This window comes from Rhinatrema bivittatum, chromosome 11 (genome assembly GCF_901001135.1).
Source record: "Rhinatrema bivittatum chromosome 11, aRhiBiv1.1, whole genome shotgun sequence".
NCBI lineage: Eukaryota > Metazoa > Chordata > Amphibia > Gymnophiona > Rhinatrematidae > Rhinatrema > Rhinatrema bivittatum.
Window position 1 is genome coordinate 82217769 of NC_042625.1, and position 23126 is coordinate 82240894.

The following is a 23126-nucleotide window of genomic DNA, read 5'->3' on the forward strand; positions in this document are numbered from 1 at the left end:
AGCAGCCTCAGTGGCACGCTCAGATGACGCACAAATCAGTGCACAACACATGCATCACTCACAACCCTCCTTCATACCGTAATGCAATACTTTCACTTGCAGTGCACCACTCATATCTTCTGGTACACAGACAACACAAAACAGTTCATAGGGTGATTAATGCCGCACATTAGAAATGGAACAAAAATAGACATTTTATTTACAGAAAGCTGAAACATCTAAATTAATGCCATCAGTCAATTTCTGACAGGCAAAGGGGTGTTGAAGGGGCAGAGTACAACTTGGCTCTTAACTTCATCTCCAGCTTCTGTTGTGGGCAAGATGGGGGTGGGGGGTCCCCTGTGGCTCCTAATATTATTGCAGCTCTTCCTGTGAGGGTAACAGCAGCTTGTCACGTGGCTGAAAAAGAAGAGAAACGGTGAAAGATGACAAGAAACCCCGTTCAACCAACTGTAGCAGGCATCTTAAACTCAGTGCTATAAGAAGCGGCAAGAAAGCAGCCAAAGGGAGTGATCAAGGGGGAAAACGGTAAGAAAGGAAGGAATAACGGAAGGATGAGCACATTCAGAACATTTATCAACTACAGCAATGTAACCATTTCTTTTTAAATTTAGGATTGATTATTTTAATGTAGGAATGGTGACCAATATTTTTATGCGGGAAATTCCTCAAATCCAAATGATTTGAGCCCTGTGTAATTACATATATGTCTATTAAATTCCTAAGACTTGATTTAGTGTAAGTATCTTTGCTAAAGAGGTGTTTAAAAAAAAACATGCATTCTCCAAGTCTTATCCATAATTTACTTAATTTTAATGTGTTATCACATGGCCAGATAGAAAAAAAAAAAACGTCAGTGAATCCCAAACCACAAGGGTCAGGTTTACAGATCTGTGATCATTAACTTTGGATGACCCTAGGCCACCTCGTGAGAGATGATCTGTTAAGATGGGCAACTCTCTCTATGTAATTTACTGTGCTCACTCTGCCACACTTCTAAAATATATTTGTTCTGCAAGTTCAGGATATTTAATGTTGCATCTGTGACTCACGGGTGTCCCCGGTAAGCCACGCGACTCACCTTGTCCCAGCATTTTTGTGGCAGGAAGCTGTCATCGGCCCCGATGCAGCAGGACAACAATGACCCCTCTTCCACATGCGCGCTGACACTACACCATTTAAAGGGCCCACAGTGGGAAATCCCCCACAGTGCCCTTTGATGTCATTGGCCTGCCCCTTTATAAGGCTGCCTCAGCAATAGGTCTTATATATTGTAGTGCGTGGTGCTTCTCTGCCCAGCCTGGTTCCTGCCTTCTTTGCCTTCCTGCTCTCCTATCTCCTTGAACAGATACCCAGTATGACTCTCGGATTGGCTCTACTCTTTGCCTGATTGCCACCTGCCACCGACCTCGGCCTGAACCCTCCTCTTGACTTTTAGCTGCTCGCCTTGACCCTAGCCTGGCCCTGGGCTCCACTACCTCACCCACTCCCAGAGACCCTCACCTAAGTCCTGCCAGCCCCAACACCCAAAGGCTCAGCCCAAGGGGGAACAATGGCTGCTATAGTTGAAGCCTCACTCCAATCTCTGCCATGCCAGGGTCCTCCTGCTAGTGCTGAGAACCTGCAGGGGTCCTCCCTGCAGGTTCATTCAATCTCATCCCAGCCCAAGGGCCATAGATCTAACATTTCATTTCATTTCTATTCTTGATATTCCACCAATATTGTATATGTATGTATGTATACACATACCTATTTGATTCCCAGCTGTTAACCCCACACTCAGTTCCCTCAGAGCTTTCCTTCCATAGAAACAAAGGTACTAAAGCTTCTCTGCCTTTCTTCCTGGCTTACTGTTTGTATCTTTCCCCTGTTCTTGCTTGTGTCTTTTACATGTGCTCATGAGATCCTGCTCTCTCACCCCAACTGGTGCTTCTCCCCCTCTTTTTATTCTGCTCCCTTGGGGATTGCTCCCACTGACATTTCCTTAACCTCTTTGTGGCTCATAAGAACATAAGATATGCCATGCTGGGTCAGACTTAAGGGTCCATCAAGCCCAGCATCCTGCTTCCAACAGTGGCCAATCCAGGTCACAAGTTCCTGACAGGCTCTCCACTGTGGCTCTCACATTGTTTTTTTGTGGCTCCAGACTTACACACTGGATCTATGAGGGTGGGCAGCAGGGGATTCTCTCCCCTGCAACTGCAAACCCCAAACCACACAGTAGTTTAGGAAAAGATAAATCTGTTTTCTTTATATTCTAAGTTTATCTTCTCTTCCTCCTTCTTGTCTTTCATCATGCCCCTAAATTTTCAAGGCAGCTGTAATGCTACACAAGGGTAGTACCAACATAAATTCTTACTCATTATCAAAAATTACATTACAGTAACATTATGAGTGTTAACAATGGTTATGCTCTTATGTTCACTTCCACTGTCTTATTAAGGGATGCTCACCAGCTATACTCTATGTGGGAAAATAATTTATTTTGGTGGGGTGTTCTGCCAATTTTCTCCTGTTCCTTTGGGTTTCTAACACAGTCACAACCTGAGCAGGAATTTAGTGCCATGAACCTTCATTTGCAATTAACTGGGGATTATTTCCCTTCTTTGATATCCCCTCCCAAATTGCCTAACCCCAGTCATTGCAGTGATAGCCTCGCCAGAGGCCATGCACCAAGGCTCCTTTGAGAACCCTGAAATCTTGGGTATTAAATCAAGCCACTAGATGTCGCTGTTATGATCACTACAGCATCCCAGGGAGGAGAAGGCTTGACCCAGGGATCAAAGCCAGGTCTTCCATACGGCAGTGTACAGCGCTGCCATTGAGCTGGACCAATCATAAATATGTTAACATCCAACACAGTACCGAGTATTAGATATGTGCATAAAAATCTGGACATTCAGCTATGGCCTCCCAGCAATAACAATAAATCAGCACAGTTCTGCACCATCATTACTTCACAAATACATAAAAAAAATGTTTTTTCATGAAAGCTTCCCAAAATCATGTGTGACACAGAAAACTTAGAATTTCTTCTGAATATAGAAAGATTGTACACCAGGGGATTCCAGAACCCTGGCTGATATTTTCTAAACACCTAAGGTTCTGATTGTTTTCTTTGGCATGCTGATGGCAGAAGTTTCAACCTTCTCCTCACCATTCTTCATCAAGTTTTTAGATCTATCCATCCTCTTTAGAGAGGGAGGGGTGGAGTGTTTCCAGAAAGCACCATTTGCAGCTCTGGTGCAGGACTGCTGAATAAATGCCACAGGTTTCCATGGCAACCTGATTAGGCTCCATTGACTTTGCCTCAGCTCCATAGCTCCATCAGCCGTGGAAGCTGGGGCTGGCTAATGCCCTGCCATTTCACAGTTAAAGAGTGGATGCTACTGCCAACATCAATCTCCATGGCAATACTGTGTCACTCTCAACATCCTCATCTATTTCTATAGCATTGTTCCATGAATGTCTCATCAACGTGGGCAAATCACTAACCGCAGGAAGCCAAAGCCTTAATTTGCCTTTGCTGTCATATCTGGAGGGGGTGAAGATCCTCGGCTTCACCTAAATCCATCCACACTCATCCAAACATATGCCCTGGTCTTCTAAGGTTAATGGTCAATATCCATCTCCATGGTGATACTGCATGGCTATGGACCTCATGCTGTTCTTTTGCATCGGGTGTTGGATGATGATATCACTTTGCTATGAAGATATTCAGTAATAATTAGCACCTATTTCTTTAGTGATGCTATATTGCAACAAGTACCCATATTGGTTTGGCCATTCTGCTCCCCAAGGAAAGTCGGGGCTTTTGCTTACCTTTATTGTACCGGGTGGAGGAATTAATCCCTGAAACATTACACTATCAGATATATGACAGGTCAGCAAGTGGGTTACACAAGCAATCAGATAACAATTAACGTGGCCTATCATGGGTTACATCCTAGGTTTGCCTAGCTGGCAAAATGTTTTAACTGCTCCATGATGGGTTACGCTGGCGGGCATGACCTCCTAGCCCTACTCTGATTGGTTATACCAGCAGGCAAGGCATGTTAGCTGCCCTATGATGGTTACAGGAATGGCATAGTCACAGCTTTCTGGTAAGTTACACTAACAGGCAGGCAGGCAGGTCAGATCATGTCAGCCCTTGGCTCTCTTGTTATTTGTCTCTCCTTGCAGGTATCTTTCTCCCCCCCTACTCGTGATGAGTTGAGTAGTTCTTTTCTCCCTAGGGTGACATCACTTGTGAATACTCTTCCCCTCACCCTACCCTGTGCATCTCTTTCCCATTAATCAAACCTTGAGATAGCAAGGTAGAGAAATCTATCAAGCGATGCATTTCCTAGAAACAACCTGAAAGAAAGAGGAAGAGCGCTAGATTCTTCATAACTACGGTAGCAAGGAAATCAAAAAGAGCCAAGTTCTAAATGGAAACGAAAAGAGAACGAGAAAGGCAGGTGAGCGCTAATGGCGCGCAAGTCTTCTACCTGAACCGAGAGACGTCAGAGATTCCCGATGACCTCTAGGAAAGGCTCCTTCAGAAAGGTGGCCAGGGGCTCCCTGCTCCCACAGCTGAAAACCTTCTCTCTGGCACCAGTTTGTCCAGCAGAGCCCACGAAGGCGAAGAAAAAGCATCCGCTATTCCTAGAAAGTGGTTTGAAGAAACTTCGGCTGCTTCCCTGTTGCTTCCACTGTCAACGTTTTCTTTGAGCTTCACTAAGATCCTCCTTCTTCTGAGGAAAATATTTCCTAATGCTCCATCCCACCAGCACTGGCCAGAGGAGGAAACGCAGGCACCTTCACCGTCGGGGTTTGGGGGGGGGGGGGGTTCTTTTTTTTTCCACCTCACCTACCCAGCTGCCCTTCCAGGAAACGTCTCCAAAAATCCCTCCTCTTCCATTTGCGCTGGGGGATTTAAATTTTGCATTCTGCACACTTTGCTTTCCAGAGAAGATCTGCAGGCGGCTTGCTAATAAATATATTCTCCTGGCACCGGGAGCCGAGCCTCTCCGTCCAAGCTCAAAGACTATGCTTCTCCGTCTGTATTTAAAGCGCTCCCAGTGAGCCGAGCCTGGAGCAGGGGCTGCTCGCACTGCGCCTTTCGGGGTGGCTTGCGCTGCTTGGCAAGGAAGGATGAAAAATGCCCGCTGCGGGATCCGTGAGCTGTGGATATTCCCCCCGAAGACCCCGCCTGGCAGCAAGTGAGGTGCAGGGCTGACCCGGAGGCACGGGTAAGTACAGAAACCTGCTCCCTTGGGCTGTCACTCTGAGAGACCTCCAGCACTCTCCGAGTGCCCTGCCCCCTCTTGTAGGTCGCTTGGGGGCACCCAAACTGGAAAGAGCTCGAATGAGGCTTCACTGGCAAACCCCAGGAGAGGGCTTCTGAGAGCAGCCACCGTGAGGGTATCAGAGGTCGTGCTCAGGTGGCCTAAACTTTCCCATGAAGCACCTTAAGCGGCTAATTAATATCCCATCTTGGTTTGGGCTGGAAGAGCTGTAAAAACTGGATTTGTGTGGGTGTAGGAAGACCTGTATCGATAAGTGTGCTATATCCACACACGCAATGACCTGGGTCCGGCACAAGTGTTAAGAAAAATTATTCTGATAAAAGTTGTGACTGTCCTGTCTACCGAGCGCCTGCAACCAGCCATATATACCAGAGCTTCGCTCTCACACATGTGCTTAATTGTGAATTCGTTTTACCCAATTGCACATCACGAGGATCTGTTTCTTCTCTGGAGTTTATATAACAGTTAACGCTGTTTACTATAATTACCACTTTCGTATGCTGCAGAAAGAGAATCACTTTTGCTGAAAAGCTGGTACAAGACCGCCCCCCAACGGTAAAGCCTGGGCAGAGCAGGCAGGTTGAGCTGGGAAGCAAAGGTACATAAAGCACTGCATGGGGTCATCAGAAGATAGAGTCTCTATTACTGGCATAAGATTTCCTCCGGGTACAGGAAGGGACAGAACTCCTAATACCAGTATAAAACCCTCCCTGGACTCATCAAAGGAGAGCGTGAGCCTCTAGTCCTGGGGTATAAAACCAGAGCAACTGGTATAAGACACTCTCTGCACTCTGCAGGAGGAGGTGGAATTATTTACTACCAGCCTGGGTACAAGAGCTAATGCTTACATTCCCTGGAAGCACATCGTATCCCACAGTCCAGGCACATTTCCTTCTGCTGGGTCAGTTGTTACAGCGCTATATTGAGCCTACCAGATTCTTGAGCGAGGGGAGAGGACCATGAAAAATACAGAGCTGCTGAAAGGAGGACTTATTGCAGTCAGTGCACAGTGTATACACACAGCACTTCTGCCAGAAACCTATCTAATATTTAATGTTATAATGATATTCTGCTTTCAAAGGTTATGTTCTATACCTATGTGTAGGTAAGAAAACTACAAGTACAGGATGTTATTTATCTTTGAGAACATTTTCACCATAGATTACCTCAGTTCAAGAGACATGGATAAATACTAACCTCAGAGACTGCAGTAAAACTTCATAGGCTGCCCCAGTGCCAGAGACTGCAATAACACTAACCTTAGAGACTCCCCCAGTGCCAGAGACTGCAATGGCACTAATGCCACAAACTGCAATAAAATAATACCAGAGATTGTCCCTGTGCCAGAGACTGCAGTACGATTAGTGCCAGAGATTGCAATAACATTTTCAGAGATGCCCCAGAGCCAGACAATGTCCAGTGCCAGAGACTGCAGTAAAACTAACTCCAGAGACTGCCCCAGTGCCAGAGGCATTTCTGCTTATGTTATGGGGGTAGAGATATGCATATTTTATAACCCATGCATATCATATGCATGGGTTATAAAATACTAGTGTAGATTTGTTCATGGTCGTATATGCCACCATGCGCATGTTTGAAAGTTATCCTCTTAACCAGTAACTGATTCAGTAGTTCTAAACCTATGAGCCTCCTCCTTCATAAATCACCAAAAAATCTGATCCTTTTCAACAGTATTTTACAGAGGGCTGCAGGAAGCAGGTAATCTGAGGCCATGGAGGGGGTGCCCCAGCCCTGGCAGATCGTAATCAGGGATGGATTTAGAATTTCTCTACCCCTAGGCTCTTTTCACTCACACACCAGCCTGATGTCCTTAAATGTTTGCCATTTGCCTATTGACGAATCCAGGCTGATCTCAATAAGGGGTGGGAGGGGTCCGAGGAGGCCTCAGCTGGGTCCAGATCTGCTCAACCTTTATAAACCAAGCCCTGGGCTCACTTTTATTGTAGTAGCTGGAATGAAGGTTGGAGGGACCCTGGGAAGGCCCGGCCAGGCAGGCCCCAGGCTCTGAATTCAATTTTAGTAGGTTAGTTGGGTTCTTCCAGGGTCATAGGAGGCCATTTATTTTTTATTTAGCAACAAATCCAAAAATACCCAAGTCATTTTGGTTCATTTCGTTCAGAGCAAACTGAAAATGGCCTCATTTGTGGTATTTTATGCATTCATTAAAAACAGATGCACAACCCTAGTGCACATTCATTTTGAAACAACATGAAAAACACAATGAAATGCTCTGTTTCATTATAAAAATGAAACCAAAAGAAAACCCCAATGAAATTCATTAGGCTTTCTTTTCATTTCAGGATGTTCAGCCTGCTTTTTACACAACCTGGGCTTTTGCTGCCGCCACCACCCATCCCTCTCCCATCCCCTGGTGCTACTGAAAAAAAAAATTAACATCCCTTCCCCCTCCCCCCAGACCTAGTGAAAGTGGTAGGTGGGGTTCATCAAAGTGCTTTAAAAAGATAGTTTCCAACAGAGCAAGCGGTACTGTCTCTTTAAAAGCAGTGAAGAAGGGTGCCAAAATAACAGGTGACGCCTCTTTCTCATTTCATAAGAATGGAATACAGCAGGGCCAGGCTCCCACAACCACAGTATTTTGTTCATGAGAGAAAGGAGAAGAACTGGAACCCATTTCCTCCTGCAGAACATTTTGGGAGGTGCGTGACATACGGGAGGTGCAGCCACACTTGCTCCTGTCCCAGGCAGCGGTGAACATATTTGAGGTGAAGGCCTCCAGGAGGTGAATGAAACCTGAAAGAGTTTGTGGCTGGCTCAGGGGGCCAGTGTGGAGTATCTACAGTGCACCTCCTTAAATCTCTTTTTGTTGGCCAGCCTCTGAGTGTCTCCTGAACAGGCACTTTCAGGATGGCTGCTCCTCAGGTAAACTTCAACATCTGCTCTTCGCCCAAGAAAGTTCCAAAACTGTGACACCCCCATACGGCATAATTTAGATCTAATGTAGCTCGTTTAGCATAAGGCAGCACTGCACAAGGACACCCTGTTTGAAATGACACAAGAAAAAGCAATTGTATTCCTTACGTTGTTTCTTTTAGTTTCTAAAATGAAATTGTAAAAAAAAAAAAACCTCCACATTTCAAGGGGGAGGGAGGGCTTCATTTTGGTTTTCAAAATAGTGTTTATTATTTAGCTTGTACTAAATCATTTTAGCCTGCCCTATTTCAAAAACAAAAATTAAACAACAAAATAATAAACCACAATGAAATGACACCAGACTAAAAACAGCAAAGTGTACTAATGAGGTTCAGCCCCTTAAGTGCTGCAGTATAAATGCAGATGCATCTGGCATGCATCCTTTCCTTTCCTGCATGTTTTCCAGAACGCAGAGATGCACTTCCTTTCATAAACTAGCTTTACTCCCATGTCAGCTAGAGGACGGCCCACGGACATATTCCTGAGTGATGCTGCTGCTTGCATAAGAGTTTCAATGGAGGCTGAAAAATATTTAATATTTAATTTATCCATTTTGTCAGCAAGCAAATTATCCCTACTCAGATGAGAGCATTTTTAGGCATCCTCTCAACAGCATAGGGTTTCAATGTATTATTCACCACTGTTGGAATAATTAGATGCAAGGGATGGCTTTAGCTTCAATAAATGCTTGAGGTGCCTCAACATTTGTACCACATAAAAACCAACCACATTTCTAATGATGCTAATATAATGAGCTGAGAACATCGATACTAATTATTTTTTGGTAGTTTGAGGATTACATAAGAACTAAAGGAGCCTACTGTCTGGGACGCATGCACGCATTCGGCTGTGGTCTACAGATATGCGTGGATCCGAAAAAGATACCCCTGTCAGAATCTTCATATTCCCCCCCCCCCCCCCCAACATGTCCTGAACATTTGGGGTGGAGAGGAAAGCAAACACAAAGGTTATTAGGGATGCACATGCATGCATGCGTATACACACACACACACATATTCATACACTCACACATACACACACACATATATTCACACATGCACATATGCACACACACACATACACACACACACACACGCACACACACACACACACACATATTCACACACGCACATATGCACACACACACACACACATATATTCACACACTCACATACACACACACATATAGTCACACACGCACATATGCACACACACACACACATAGACACACACATATTCACACACGCACATACACACACACACACATATATTCACACACTCACATACACACACACACATATATTCACACACACAGATATGCACACACACACACTGGTCTCATATGCCTTCTTTCCCTTTAAAAAGTGGACTAAAAAGGCAGAGCATTGGATAGAGAAGCACATGGTTCCCAGCTGGGAATGGACACAGTGCACAGAAGTGGGAGACAGGGACAGAAGTCAGAGCTTATGGCAATGTCTTTCTACGTTACAGGAAGCGTCATTCCATAATGGTTGGAAATGTTTCTCACTATTATGTGTTCCAGGGGCTGACCAGCTCTGGTCCTCAAGAGCCACAGACAGGTCTGGCTTTCAGGATATCCATAATGAATATTCATGACATAGAATTTCATGTTCTGCTCGCAATGCATGCAAATACATGTCATGTATATTCATTATGGATATCCTGAAAACCAGGCCTGTTTGTGGCTCTTGAGGACCAGCGGAGTTGGCCACCCCTGATATGTTCCCAACAGTTTCAGGTTTACAGCCGCATCCATCGTTCAACACAGGAGCAATAGCAGGGCCAGGACAAATAGGAGTTTCTGTACAATTTAAGAAATCCATAGGCTGCACCCTTACTTTTCTGATCCCCCCTTGCTCCCACACCAAATTACTTTCAGCTTCTTTCTCCTAACTTTCCACGTCCCTTACTCATTGCCTCCAGCCCCTAATTTATCCCCTTCCTCCTGTAATCCACCTGTGGGCAATATTATTGAAAAAGGAGGCATAGAAATGTTTTTAAATAAATAAATTACACTCAGAGAGGCAATATATAAACAAGAAGTTATTCTACCATTTCAGACTTTCAAACTATTGATTGCTTTTATCAGTCCACTTGTTTTCCCCAGAAACATGCATTCCAGGACCAGCAGTTTTTTAGCTTGAGCTAATCCACAACTGTAGCACCGCACAGCATATCCTGGAATCTTCTGACAACTCCAGTGCAATGGAATGACATTAAGAGTGAGATAATTCCATACATTGAACCAGACTAGAGGTCCATTACATTTCACCCTGCTCTCATTATCTAATAAATATCTCTATGTGGCAATCCACAGGAAGGTGAACCCTCTCGCCCTCCCTCCACAGTGTAAAAATAAGAATTCTTCCAAGCCTCACATATAGAAACCATTTTAAGTCACTAGGAGGTCAATGTTCCAAAGGGAGATACATTTCTTAAAAGTTCACTTCGTGTGGACGAAGAGGAATTAGTGCATGGTATTTTTCATTGTGCGCGCTGTTTTCCATTTTTTGCACCAGAAGCTGAATTTGTGAAGTTTTTTGGCTTTGAAATAATAAAATTTTGCACAAATAAAATACAATTTTGCACAAACTTTTATGCAAAACACATTCAAGTGGCATGGCCTGAATTATCAAGAAGGCTGCTCACCCCATAAAAAAGTTGCTAGCAGTAATTTTGTTGTGGGTTTGACAGTTGCTTGGTTTTGATTGCAAATATTACTAGCCTTGACATAAGACTTGGGGGATAACCTGCATGGAGTGGCAGTTACTATCCTTAACAAAAATATGGGGGTAACCTCAATGGAGTGGCAGCTACTCCCAGGCCTGGATTTGTCAACAGGCACACTGGGCCTGGCCTAGGACAACAAAAATATTGGGGGGTGGAGGGGGGGGGGGGGAAGGCGCAGCAGGCTGGCTGAAGGTTTACTGCCTTCCAGCTGTGCTGAATCTCACTCAGCCAGAGAACAGCCCTCCGCTTCCTGATCCAGCCCCTCCCGTCCCAGGCAGTTTGCAGGGAACAAAATGGGAGGAGGGTGAGCCTGGAGCACAGAGAGCAAAGGGGGATCATTTTGGCAAGATTAGGAGGGGGCTGAACGGGGATTATTGGGCGTGAGAAAAGAGGCTGAGGGATGAGCGAGGATCAGATGGGGGGAAGGAGCGAAGGGGGAAGTGTTTGTGTGTGTGTGAGAGAGAGAAGAGCTTGATGCTGGTGTGTGTGTGTGTGTGTGTGTGAGAGAGAGAAGAGCTTGATGCTGGTGTGTGTGTGTGTGTGTGTGTGCCAGATTGAGAGGACAGAGAGGAGTTGTAAAGGGAGGCCCCCCCCCCCCTCCCTACAGGGCCAGAGCACAGTAGGAATACCTTTCCCCTCCCCCACCCACTGCAATTCAGGATCTCAGATTCTATCCCCCCGGATCCTGGATCCTCCCTTCTTTCCTCTCCCTTCTCTCCAGATTGTGGAACTCATCCTCCAATATGTCCTACTCCCTTTCCCCCTTTCTCAATCCTAGAACCTCCATCCCTCTCCCTCTTTTCCTCCCATCTCAGATTCCTGATTTCTCCCTTTCCTCTCCCTTCCACATCTCCCAGCCTCCCCATCCCCAGTCCTTTCTGCCTCTCCTCTCCTCCCCCCATCCCCAGTCCTCTTTCCTTCTCGTACTCCTTCCACCTATCCACAGTCTTTTCACCTTCTCCTCTCCCCATTCCTAGTCCTGACCCCTTTCTCCTCCCCATCCCTGGTCCTCTCACCCTCTCTTTCTCTTTTTGCCCATCCCTGAGATCTCCTTCCTGTACTAATACTTAAGATCACTTTAACTTACCCAATGAAAAAATAAATAAATGATAGGGACACAAGCAAGGTTGGAAAGTTACTTGATGTTTACAACATAAAAGATGGAAATATTTGCCAATGTTCATCAGATTTTCCCAGGTTTTGCCCCAGAATCTGTCCCTGAGCTGCCACAGCAAACTGTGGGACTGTACCTTACACCTCCTGCTCCCTGATGTTGGGGAGGGGTTGGAAGAGGGGGTGCAACCGCAGCAACAGTGACTAGGGGGTGGCAGACTCCTAAATCCGTCTCTGGCTACTACCATGAGAAACTCGCTGAGCAGATTGGATGGACCATTTGGTCTTTTTCTGCCATCGTTACTATGCTTATGAAATTGTACTTCAATGTATTGGTGTAGTCAGAGCTTTGGTGAGGTTTCCTGTAGAAAGAGTATGCAGGGCCGGAGGAACCGCTAGGCGAGCTAGGCCTGTGCCTAGGGTGCCGCGATTTAGGGGGCGGCAGAATTTTGAAAGGGCAAAAAGTGCCCTTTCAAAATCCTGCCAGCCCCTGCCTCACCGGGCCACCCTCCCGATGCACCCCTTGTGGTCCAGCGGAGGGCCCGGGAGCGACCTGCCACTCCCAGGGCCTCGGCTGCCACTAACCAAAATGGCGCCGGTGGCCCTTAGCCCCTACCATGTGACAGGGGCCAACCAATGGCACCGGTAGCCCCTGTCACATGGTAAGGGCTTGGAGAAGAGACGGCTGGGGGGGGGGATATGATAGAGGTCTTTAAGATCATGAGAGGTCTTGAACGAGTAGATGTGACTCGGTTATTTACGCTTTCGAATAATAGAAGGACTAGGGGGCATTTCATGAAGTTAGCAAGTAGCACATTTAAGACTAATCGGAGAAAATTCTTTTTCACTCAACGCACAATAAAGCTCTGGAATTTGTTGCCAGAGGATGTGGTTAGTGCAGTTAGTATAGCTGGGTTCAAAAAAGGTTTGGATAAGTTCTTAGAGGAGAAGTCCATTACCTGCTATTAATCAAGTTTACTTAGGGAATAGCCACTGCTATTAATTGCATCAGTAGCATGGGTTCTTCTTAGTGTTTGGGTAATTGCCAGGTTCTTGTGGCCTGGTTTGGCCTCTGTTGGAAACAGGATGCTGGGCTTGATGGACCCTTGGTCTGACCCAGCATGGCAATTTCTTATGTTCTTATGATTTGTTTTTTTTCAGTTTTATTTGGTTTGTTAAATGTTTTTTTTTCCTGGTTTGATTGGTTTGTCAAACAGAAGAAAATATTAAGCAAAATATCCCTCAAAACATCTCTGCGGCCATACAACAAAATGGTATCAACCGCACTGAAGAAAGGCACCAAAAGACATCACTTCAGTGCCCTCCCCAGGCAGACAGCATCATTTCTAGTGTGCCAGGGCACGGGCAGGAGTGACTGGGCATTGCAGCTGCCTGCAATGCTGGAGATAGGAAGGAGATAAGAGTGGGTCAGGGTGAAGGATCCGGCTCTGGCCCATTCCAGGCAGGCCCCCAGGCTAGGCCTTTGTGCCAGGGCTAGGTTTCAGTACCGGGGCTAGGCCTTGGTGCCAGGGCTAGGTTTCAGTACCGGGGCTAGGCCTTGGCATCTGGCCTGATGTGGGTTAGGTTTCGGCGCGTGGTCCAGCCTGGGCCTGGGTTTTGATGCCAGGCTGATAGAGGCCTAATTAAAAAAAAAATACGACAAATACAAAAACATCTGAACATTTTAATTGGAAGCTATTTTCACAATTGAAAATGGCCTGATTTGTTTCATTTTTTGCATTTGTCAATATCCAGTACACATCCTTAATAATAATAATAATAATAATAATAAATAATCCTTAATAATAATAATAATAATAAATAATATCCAATACACATCCTTATTCCCATATCTGTCCTGTTGGCCCTATAATCAGTCGAGCGAAAAATTCCACAGTACCTGAATGTAATCCAATTTGAAGTGCCATAAAGCAGAATATAAATAAATAAAAGAAATAAAAAAAAATATTTCTATTTAGCGAAGTGGATGCTTCCTTGTTAACATTTTCTATAAGATTCCTGTAGCATACCTTGATGTATTTGCAAACCAAAAAGCAAAGGGAGGTCAACTAAACATCACCAATGCAAGTACTGAGGTGAGCACTAGCAGTGAATTTGAGGTCACACTCAACATGTCTTGTCTTACGAGTGAGATTCATTCTTGTCATGGTTTGCACAATAGAAATGTATTTGGAGAAGTGGGAAGTGCACTGCAAATGTAGGCAGTCATTCTTATTGCTGAAGTGAATAAAGTGAACGTGCATTTCAAAAGCCTGGAGTCAGTGCGGTTTTCTGCTCCAGCCAAGGTGATTTGCTCGGTCACCCTCACAGGCAATCTGAAAATTGTCCCTTTTAGATAGGAAGGTCAATATTCAGGAGCACAGCAAGTGTACATTTTATCCAGCTAAAGTCAGACAGATAAATTATCATGGGTTTTCAGCAGAGTACTGACAGTTTGTTTTATTCACTGAATATTATCTGGTTAACTTTTTAGGCCTGCTCTTAGTCTTTAGCACAACCAGACGTAGCTGGATAAGTTATCTGGCCAGCTTATCTCTGCCCCAGAAGGCTTCCAACTTAAAAACGTTAGCCGGATAAATCAGAGCTGTTTAGAGCGGTGAAAATTTTAAACCTTTAGATGTCTGGCTAAGTCCCAAACTTAACCAAACAAGCCATGTGAATAGTGACACCTCGGGTATATAGCACTATTTGGGGTATTGAACTTATTCATTAATGAAAACTGTGTTAGTGTTTTAGATCCAAGATAAAGAACATTCATGGAAATGACATCACAGCACCCAGAACTCAGCATACATTTACACATCACAAATGACAGCAGGTAGGATTCTGTTTCACTTCGTCCTGCTATTTACATGAACTACAGAAGCTTAAACATGTTTTATGCTTAGAAATGTAATACATTTAAATAATTTCAGAACCTGGATTACAATGTTGTTACAGAAATCTATTTGTGATATGGCAGATAAGGAGCAATATCTTACAGGGAGTCAGGCTTCTACTCCTGACAGCTGGGATATATCCATAGCAGAATAACTGGGCAGACTGGATGGCTCAGTTGGTCTTTATCTGCCATCATCTACTGTGTTACCAAATTCCTCTGAAACACGTATGTATGCCCTGCTCCATAGGAAACAATGGAGGGAAAAACAGCATCAATACACATGTCAGAGATGTATGGAGAAAGACAACAGGAAAAGGAGAGAAAGAGGGACAGAGAAAGATGGGAACAGGGAGAGGTAGTGGATACATGGGAGAAAGGAGTAGCAAAAGCATAAAGTGAAACCAGAAGATGGCTAGAGAGATACATTGTTACCAGAACTAACAAAGGAACTCCAGAGAATTGCAGATAAAATCATTTCTTCTTTGTTCTCTGACTGCGCTTGTTAATTGCCACAGAATCCCTCAAAGGAATAATGCTCCTGCAATTCATCAGGTCATATACATTATAATTTTGTAATGAAATTGTTATCAATATATATCTTTAATTAACCATGATATGTGCTTTTAATATTACATTAAAATCACAGGCTATAAAAAGGAACAATATTTTATATCTACAGTATATGCGCATTGCCACTGGGGATGGATGAGAGAGCTACGCTGTCCTGGCATGAATGTTGACTTAGATTATGCCAGTTTACCATGGGATTTTTTTTCTCATATTGTGCCTTCTCATCCTGTTAATTGCTCTGGGGACAAATAGATCCCCTACAAAATTCTTGTACAAGTGAAGCATGTTGTCTTTGGCTCTTCTCAGAGGGTAAGTATTCCATGACAGGCCAAGTGTGAGGAAGGAGTTGCAGCAGGTGTGGGAATCAGACAACCTAATGCTATGTGTGTGTGTGTGTGTGTGATGTTTTCTGCAGCCAGTTGTAGATCTCTTAGATTATCCATGGGAATCTGCATCTTTTCCCTAAACACACAAATCTAATCCACCCTCTCCCAAAAATAAATTCACTGACAGTAGGAAGGCATTGCCTTGGAGAATGTAAGAACCAGACGAGACCATAGGGTTCAGTAGTAAGTGTCTCTAGGACTGCCAGTGGCAGTGGAGAGTTTGTTTCGGTGGGAGGGCCAAGGTCATTGTTTGCCGGTTGTAGGTTGATGAGTAATATCTGCATGATTTCAATGGTATTTTCAGCAAGCTTCTTAGCACATTGCTAAAGTTTGTAACATGTTACTAGAATAGTCTTGCTTATTCCCAGTTGCTGCTGTCCTTCCTTTCTGAAAGAGGCAGTGCTTGCACACTCTCCAAAAGGCAGTTACCCCTCCTTCCCCTTCCCACACACTCAGACATATTCTCCTTCACCAGGCAGAACTCACAATCCTACCAAATAGTACTGGAGCACCGGTACTAAAGCAGTTTGGATTCAGATAGAAGCACAGGGAGACACAAGGAGTCATCTTTCTGCTTGCAGCTACAGCAATGGAGAGGCTCATTTTCAAACCTTTTTGAAAATGGGTAAACAAGTGTATTTGAAAATTGCAACCCTCCTGTCCCCCTAGTGTGGATAAATGTGCACATGCAGTTCACAGCCCAACAACGTTTACCTTTGTGGGGATAAAGGCTCAAGAGAAGGTCAGTACATGCCGGGATTTTATTTTGAAATTCCAGCACATAATTTCCACCCACTTATAGTTTACTTTGTTATTGTCTATTGTTTTAGTTACATTTTTATCCTGCCATATTATGGGATAAACTTTCAAAGAACCATTTAACAGCTAAGATAGCTGGAGTTTTCGCTGGCTATCTTTACCCTCATTTTTCAGCTACAACCTAGCTTGTGGCCAAGAATTTGCCTACAATGAACTTGGCCAGCTAGCTGCAGATCTGTTCACTGTAAATCTGCGCCTTCACCCCTCCTCCCCGGTCCCAACCAAAGATATACCTGCCTACCTCCATAGTAGTAAACTAGATGGGGAGATTGCAGTCCCAGTCTTTCAAAGTACCTCATCCCAATGAACTTCTGATCCACCTCATTCCACTCATCCACTCACGGCACTTAATAAAACAAAGAAATCCCCCCCCCAACCCATCCCCCCACCCATGGTGAGCCCTAGGGAATCTAGCTTTACAATTCCAGAGGGTCTCCATCTTCCCCAAAAGTGGGATGTGAGTGCCCCCTGCTGGCACTGCTGCTCAGTATTGTAGTGCTCAAGGGCCAATAGATGGTGCCACTGAGCAATGAGCAGCACTACCGGCAGGATGGTTCCTCTGTACGCTGCTGAAGATGGGGCTCCCTCCAGCATCGTAACTGCAGAATCCAGAAGAGTTTGAGGTGTTATGGAGGTTCAGAGTACCATTGGGGTTCATTCTGGAGAGTAAGAAGGGGAGAGTCCGAGGTTCTTGTGGTTTATTTGTTTTGTCAGCAGGTGCCATTGGTGGGAAAGAGGAGAGGGACCAGAGGTTCACGAGAGTTTCATTGGTTGATGAAAATGGGAAGGAGTGGGGATCAGGAAGGATTTTTTTTCTTGTTTCATTGGTGCTGCAGGTGGAAGGGAGGGTGGATTGGAGGCTGGTGGGGGAGGAGAGTTCTTTATTTTGCAGTGAGGGGGATGAGAGTTGCCAGTTCTGGGTGCAGACCTGCTGGTTAGATTTAGGGCTTGTCCTTAGCTCTAGCTGGCTAACTTTTCTCCACCAACCAAACATATCCCCCTGGTATGCCCACTTTTGGAGTGGCTGAATTTAACTGCACAGTCCGACTTTTTTCATAAGGGTTGATCAAACTGCCTAACTCCAGAAGTTATTCAACTAGACCCTTTGAAAATTGACAGTAATATAACTTGTCTTTATTTCTCTGCCCATTTTGTTCTTACTGGAGGGCCGCCATGCTCTTTTCATCTTGTTTTCCTATCCTCAGGGCTTAATTTGTGGGGGAACAGGGTGTTGTGGGGCAACATGTCTTTTCAGGCATAAGAGGCAGAGCAGCAGGGGTGTCCTACTCTAACCCTTCCTCTCCAGGCAGCCTGCAGGGAAGAGAAGAGAAGGTGCTGAGTCTAGAGCACACAGAGAACAGCCACTCTGCTCCCTTTCTGGTCCCTCCCCCACCCCGCTTCTCCTCTTTTATTGCAGGGAACAAAGGGGAAGGGGAGATACTGAAGCAGACTCTGCAGAGCAAAGAACAGACACAAAAATAGGTTTGAATTAGCACAGGTTTGAAAGTTGTGAGCAGTAATGCCAATTGTCAAGGCTTCAGTCGTGATCTTGATGAATGGCACTACCGCTCATAACTTTCAAACTTATGCTAATTCAACCCCTTCTTGTGTCTATTATCAAGAGCTTAATCTCTGGCAGAACAACCCAGAATGGCATTCTGCCACCTTTTATCTGGGACCCGAGAAAGCAGAGCAGAACCGACAGTGTATATCAGTTCTGGCTCCCCTGCGGAAGCAGAACAAATCCAGTAGTTGCATGGATCATTTATCACCCCCCAGCCCTTGAAAGAAGCAGAGAAGAACAGAGAATGTTGGAACTGCTTACACTGAAACAAGGGCAGCCACATGGCTCTGATTCGGGCATAGGTACATGTATGTGTGTGTGAGAGAGAGTTCACACCTGGCCCTGGTCGCATCCCTTTGCACAGGTCATACCTGGCTCTGATCCCACCCATCTCACCTCCTCCACAGGTCCTCTTCCTTTCTGTCTACAATGTAAGCCCTGCCTATACTGTATATAACTATACGCCAGGCACTACAGTGGCTTCTTCGGTTCGAGAGTGGGTCTAGCCAGGGTAATTTCCAACTCTTCATCAGCTGTTACCATAAGAGCCTTTCAAGGCCATGAGTGCTACCTCAGCACTAAAACCCAGACCTGGCTTCAGCAATTTCCAACAGCCAGTTTAACTCATATGGGTTGTTTTTTTTTATTTGTTTTGCTTTTCTGTTTTGTGATTGTTTTGCTCCCCCCCCCCCCCCCCCCCCCCCCCCCCCCCCACTTAACATGATGCTTTTTGTTTCTTTAGAATGAATGTGCCAGACCAAACAGCATCAACTCTCCAGATCCTACACCTCACTGAAGCTGCCTGAGTCTGTAATTCAACCAAACCATGTGCCCTCATCCTAACCAGGGCACCATAGCAGGAGCACTGAGACGGTGCATAACACAGGAGCAACAAACTCGGCGCAAAGTGACTCTCTAAGCATTAACCATCAATGGCCAAGAAAACTGCAGCTGGATTAGAAATCAAGGCCCAGGCAGAAGCCTCAACAAATGCAACTGACTGCCCCCTAACAGTCCCAGAGGAAGGCTGAACTCTGGGCTGATCCTGATCCCCTCATGTGCTATGGATTATATTTCACTAAGCTGAATTAAACCTGCTTCCAAAAATTGTTTTATTTAATGGTAAATGAATACTTGGCAACATAAATGTGAGACAATCATCTTCGGAAAGTATCATTTTAGCTTCCAAATTATTAAAAAGGAATTTGAATGCCTAAAAGATCTTATCTCACCTAAGATTTTAAATAAGAGTTCTTTTTAGTCAGCAATGAGTGCTTTCTTCTTTCTTATGACCATTGATGCATGACAGAAGACGCCATAATTTAAACGTATTGAGTGCTAAAAATGCAAGTTCAAGGAATTCTATTAGTAAATTAAAAATGGTTGGCAGAAAAGTTCTTGCTCATGGTATCTATGAGCTTTCCACTCCAAATCTAAAATTACTGCTTCGCATGTGTCAGTATGCCTAATATAGTGTGTCAGTATATACTTAATATGCCTTGTTCTAATGTACATTTAATATAGAGCACATTATTAAATGCTTACTTTTTCCTGCAATAGCGCTGAGTCATCAGTTGATACTGCACAATAAACCAAGAAAAACAGCAGAAGAAAGAGCCTGGGAAAAATGGCAGACAATGCAAGCTGTGTGCAGTGAATGGAAGGAGTCTTCATAGTTGCAAACTTAGGTTAGCATGAACCACCATAACCAATCAGTAGATGTGCTTCTTCATGCTTTAACAAACATTTCACGAAATTCCTCAGAAATTATGGTGACTTGGGATGAGGCCACAATCCTAGGACTCAAAATTTCTCTTGCAGTCATCCTGTCCCTCATAACTCTGGCAACAATTTTTTCCAACGTTTTTGTCATTATTACTGTTTTTCTCACAAAGAAACTGCATACGCCAGCAAATTACCTGATTGGGTCCCTGGCTGTGACAGACCTCTTAGTGTCTCTTTTGGTGATGCCCATTAGCATTGCTTATACTGTCAGCCATACATGGACCTTTGGCCAAATTATGTGTGACATTTGGCTATCATCAGACATCACGTGCTGCACAGCCTCAATCCTGCACCTGTGTGTTATTGCTTTGGACAGATACTGGGCTATTACAGATGCTCTGGAATATTCCAAGCGGAGGACTGCGGGGAGAGCAGCTGTCATGATCGCCGTGGTCTGGATTATCTCTGTTTGTATCTCTATACCACCACTCTTCTGGAGACAAGCCAAAGCTCATGAAGAACTAACGGAATGTACTGTGAACACAGATCAGATTTCCTACACCATCTACTCAACATTTGGGGCTTTCTATATTCCCACAGTGCTACTGGTTATACTTTACGGTAGGATCTATGTGGCTGCACGCTCCAGAATTCTTAAGCCACCATCCCTGTATGGGAAGCGATTTACCACTGCCCATCTCATTACGGGCTCCACGGGTTCTTCTCTGTGCTCCATTAACTCCAACATTCACGAGGGACGTGCCCATGCTACGGGAATGCCACTCTGCATCAATCATGTCCAAATCAAATTTGCAGACAGCATCCTGGAAAAGAAGAGACTTTCAGCGGCACGGGAAAGGAAGGCCACAAAGACGCTTGGGATTATTCTTGGGGCCTTTATTTTCTGTTGGCTACCGTTCTTTGTGGTGAGCCTGCTGATGCCCATCTGCAGTGAGGCCTGCTGGTTTCACCCGGTCCTTTTCGACTTGTTCACATGGTTGGGCTATTTAAATTCACTTATTAATCCAGTCATATACACGGCTTTCAACGAAGAATTCAAACAAGCATTTCAAAAGCTAATACGATTCAAAAAATGTCATTAAAGTCTGATGAGCTCATTTCCTATCAACAGGCATTTGGATATGAGCTCGGAAAGCGCACCTCCATCTTGGAGTGCAGTATCCCTGTCCTACACATGGACCAGTCATTGTCTGGAGAAAGGCTGAGGCTGGACGTACATTGCCAAGAGCGGCATTCCAGGAACTTGACATTTAGTTTCCACTGGTGATAATTCATGTCCCTCGTGGAGCTGACTCCATTATTAACTTGTATCCATTCAAACACAAGGCAGGTTTGGAATAAAAGAAAAGGAATAAATCCGCATGGGAGTTTCATTGAACTTTGTCAATGTTAAAAGTTTTCAAATGGACCCAGTGCAATATATTGCAAATAGAATGCCACATGAGACACTGTAATAAAAAGAGTTAATTCTGTGTGTTGTCCATCAAAAGCAGTGGGAGGGAGGACTATTGCAGGCAGTGAGGGGTGAGCAGCGTGAGTGCGTGAGTTCTGATTAGGGTGTAAGAGGAAGAACAAATGAGTTAATGCAGGGCTTCCCAAGCCTGTCCTGGGGAACCCACAACCAGCTGGGGTTTCAGGATATCCCAGAGACAGGTGTGTCGCAATAAAATATTTATCAGATGCTCCAACAGCCACAGAGTGAATGGAAAATCGATTTTCCAATAAATGTTGCTATGTGCACATTCTGAGGGCATTTATTGCTTATTCTAAACATTACCTCTGTGGCTGTTAGAGCATCTGTATATATTTTATTGCAACACACCTGTCTCCGTGGTATTCAGTCTAGTGTGTTTGCTCATCTTTCCACATTCTTTAGTGTGGCTTTTTTCAGGATATCCGCCATGGATATGGATGAGATAAATTTGCAAGTACTGAGTCTCCAAGATAGATTTATCTCATGCATTTATCTCATTGTGGATATTCTGAAAACCTAACTGGCTGTAGGGTCCTCAGGTCAGGTTTGGGAAGCCCTGAGTAATGAGTGGGGAGAGTGTGAGCTAAGGACTAAATGAGTATGTAAGGCAGAAATCCATGAGAAGTGTATGCAAGCAAACAAAACATAAGTAGGACTCAAGATTTGTAGCTTACACAGATAAATACTCCACCTGCAATTATTTGGAAAACACAAATATAGGTGGTCAGAGTTGAGGAAATAGAGCCATGAGAAACATTGTTTCATGTGAAAGTAGAGACAAACACTTGAACTGTCACCAGATGATTGCAGGACCTCCCATGTTCTGCATCCTTATAAGTGCTGACAGGGAGTCAGCCCCAGAGAGGAGGAGGGAGGCAAGAGGTCCATCACTGACAGGGGGTCAACACTAGGAAGAAAAAAAGAGGAGGAAGGAGGCTAGGGTCCCTCACTGACCCGACCCCAACTCCAGAGAGAATATATGAAGAGAGACAAGGGGCTTCTCACTGACCCGGCCCCAACTCCAGAGAGAATATATTTATTTATTTGACTATATGAAGAGAGACAAGGGGCATGTTTCACAATGAAACAAATTATAAATCATAAATGAAAAGAAAGAAGCTTCACACTGATAGGGAGATGGAGGAGGGAGACAAGGGATCCTTCACGGACAGGTCAGTCCCAGAGAGGAAGAATGGAGGAGGCCTGTTACTAACAGGGGGTAACAGGCATCAAACCCAAGGAGAAAATGGTAGACAAAGGGGTCCCTCACTGACAGGGGGAGGGGGGGGTCATCAGTCCTGAGGAGGAGGAGGAAAGGGGAGGATAGGAGGTCAGCACCAGGATGGAGAAGGAAGGAGCCAAGGGGGTCAGTCACTGTCAAAGGGGGTCAGTCCAGGGAAGGAGGAAAATAGGGTCCCCTCACAGATAGGGGGTCAGCCTCAGAGAGAAAGGGAGGAGGCAGAATGCCCATTACTGACAGGATCAGGGAAAATATAGGGGTCCCTCACGAACAGCAAGTCAGTTCTGGGGAGATCCCTTCACTGAAAAGTGGGGTCAG

General features: G+C 44.8%; 1 protein-coding gene and 1 long non-coding RNA gene across 8 annotated transcripts; one reads left to right on the forward strand and one right to left on the reverse strand.

Annotated features, from left to right (window-relative positions):
- Positions 1-174: 174 nt before the first annotated feature.
- LOC115100757 lies at positions 175-4841 on the reverse strand. The gene is made up of 2 exons (XR_003859184.1): positions 4491-4841; positions 175-399 (listed from the first exon to the last, which is right to left on the reverse strand). It is a non-coding gene; the product is annotated as an uncharacterized LOC115100757 (long non-coding RNA).
- Positions 4842-5095: 254 nt separating this feature from the next.
- Positions 5096-21566, forward strand: HTR1D (5-hydroxytryptamine receptor 1D). Of its 7 annotated transcripts, none has more exons than XM_029619586.1 (4): positions 5107-5234; positions 14857-14946; positions 16635-16707; positions 19091-21566. In XM_029619586.1, exon 4 carries the CDS (start codon positions 20043-20045, stop codon positions 21174-21176), a length of 1134 nt encoding a protein of 377 aa, XP_029475446.1. In that variant the 5' UTR covers positions 5107-5234; positions 14857-14946; positions 16635-16707; positions 19091-20042; the 3' UTR covers positions 21177-21566. The 7 variants fall into 7 exon arrangements, with proteins under 7 accessions (XP_029475452.1, XP_029475446.1, XP_029475447.1 ...); XM_029619588.1 differs by having other exon boundaries at positions 5131-5234; positions 14865-14946; XM_029619587.1 differs by lacking the exon at positions 16635-16707.
- Positions 21567-23126: the final 1560 nt, after the last annotated feature.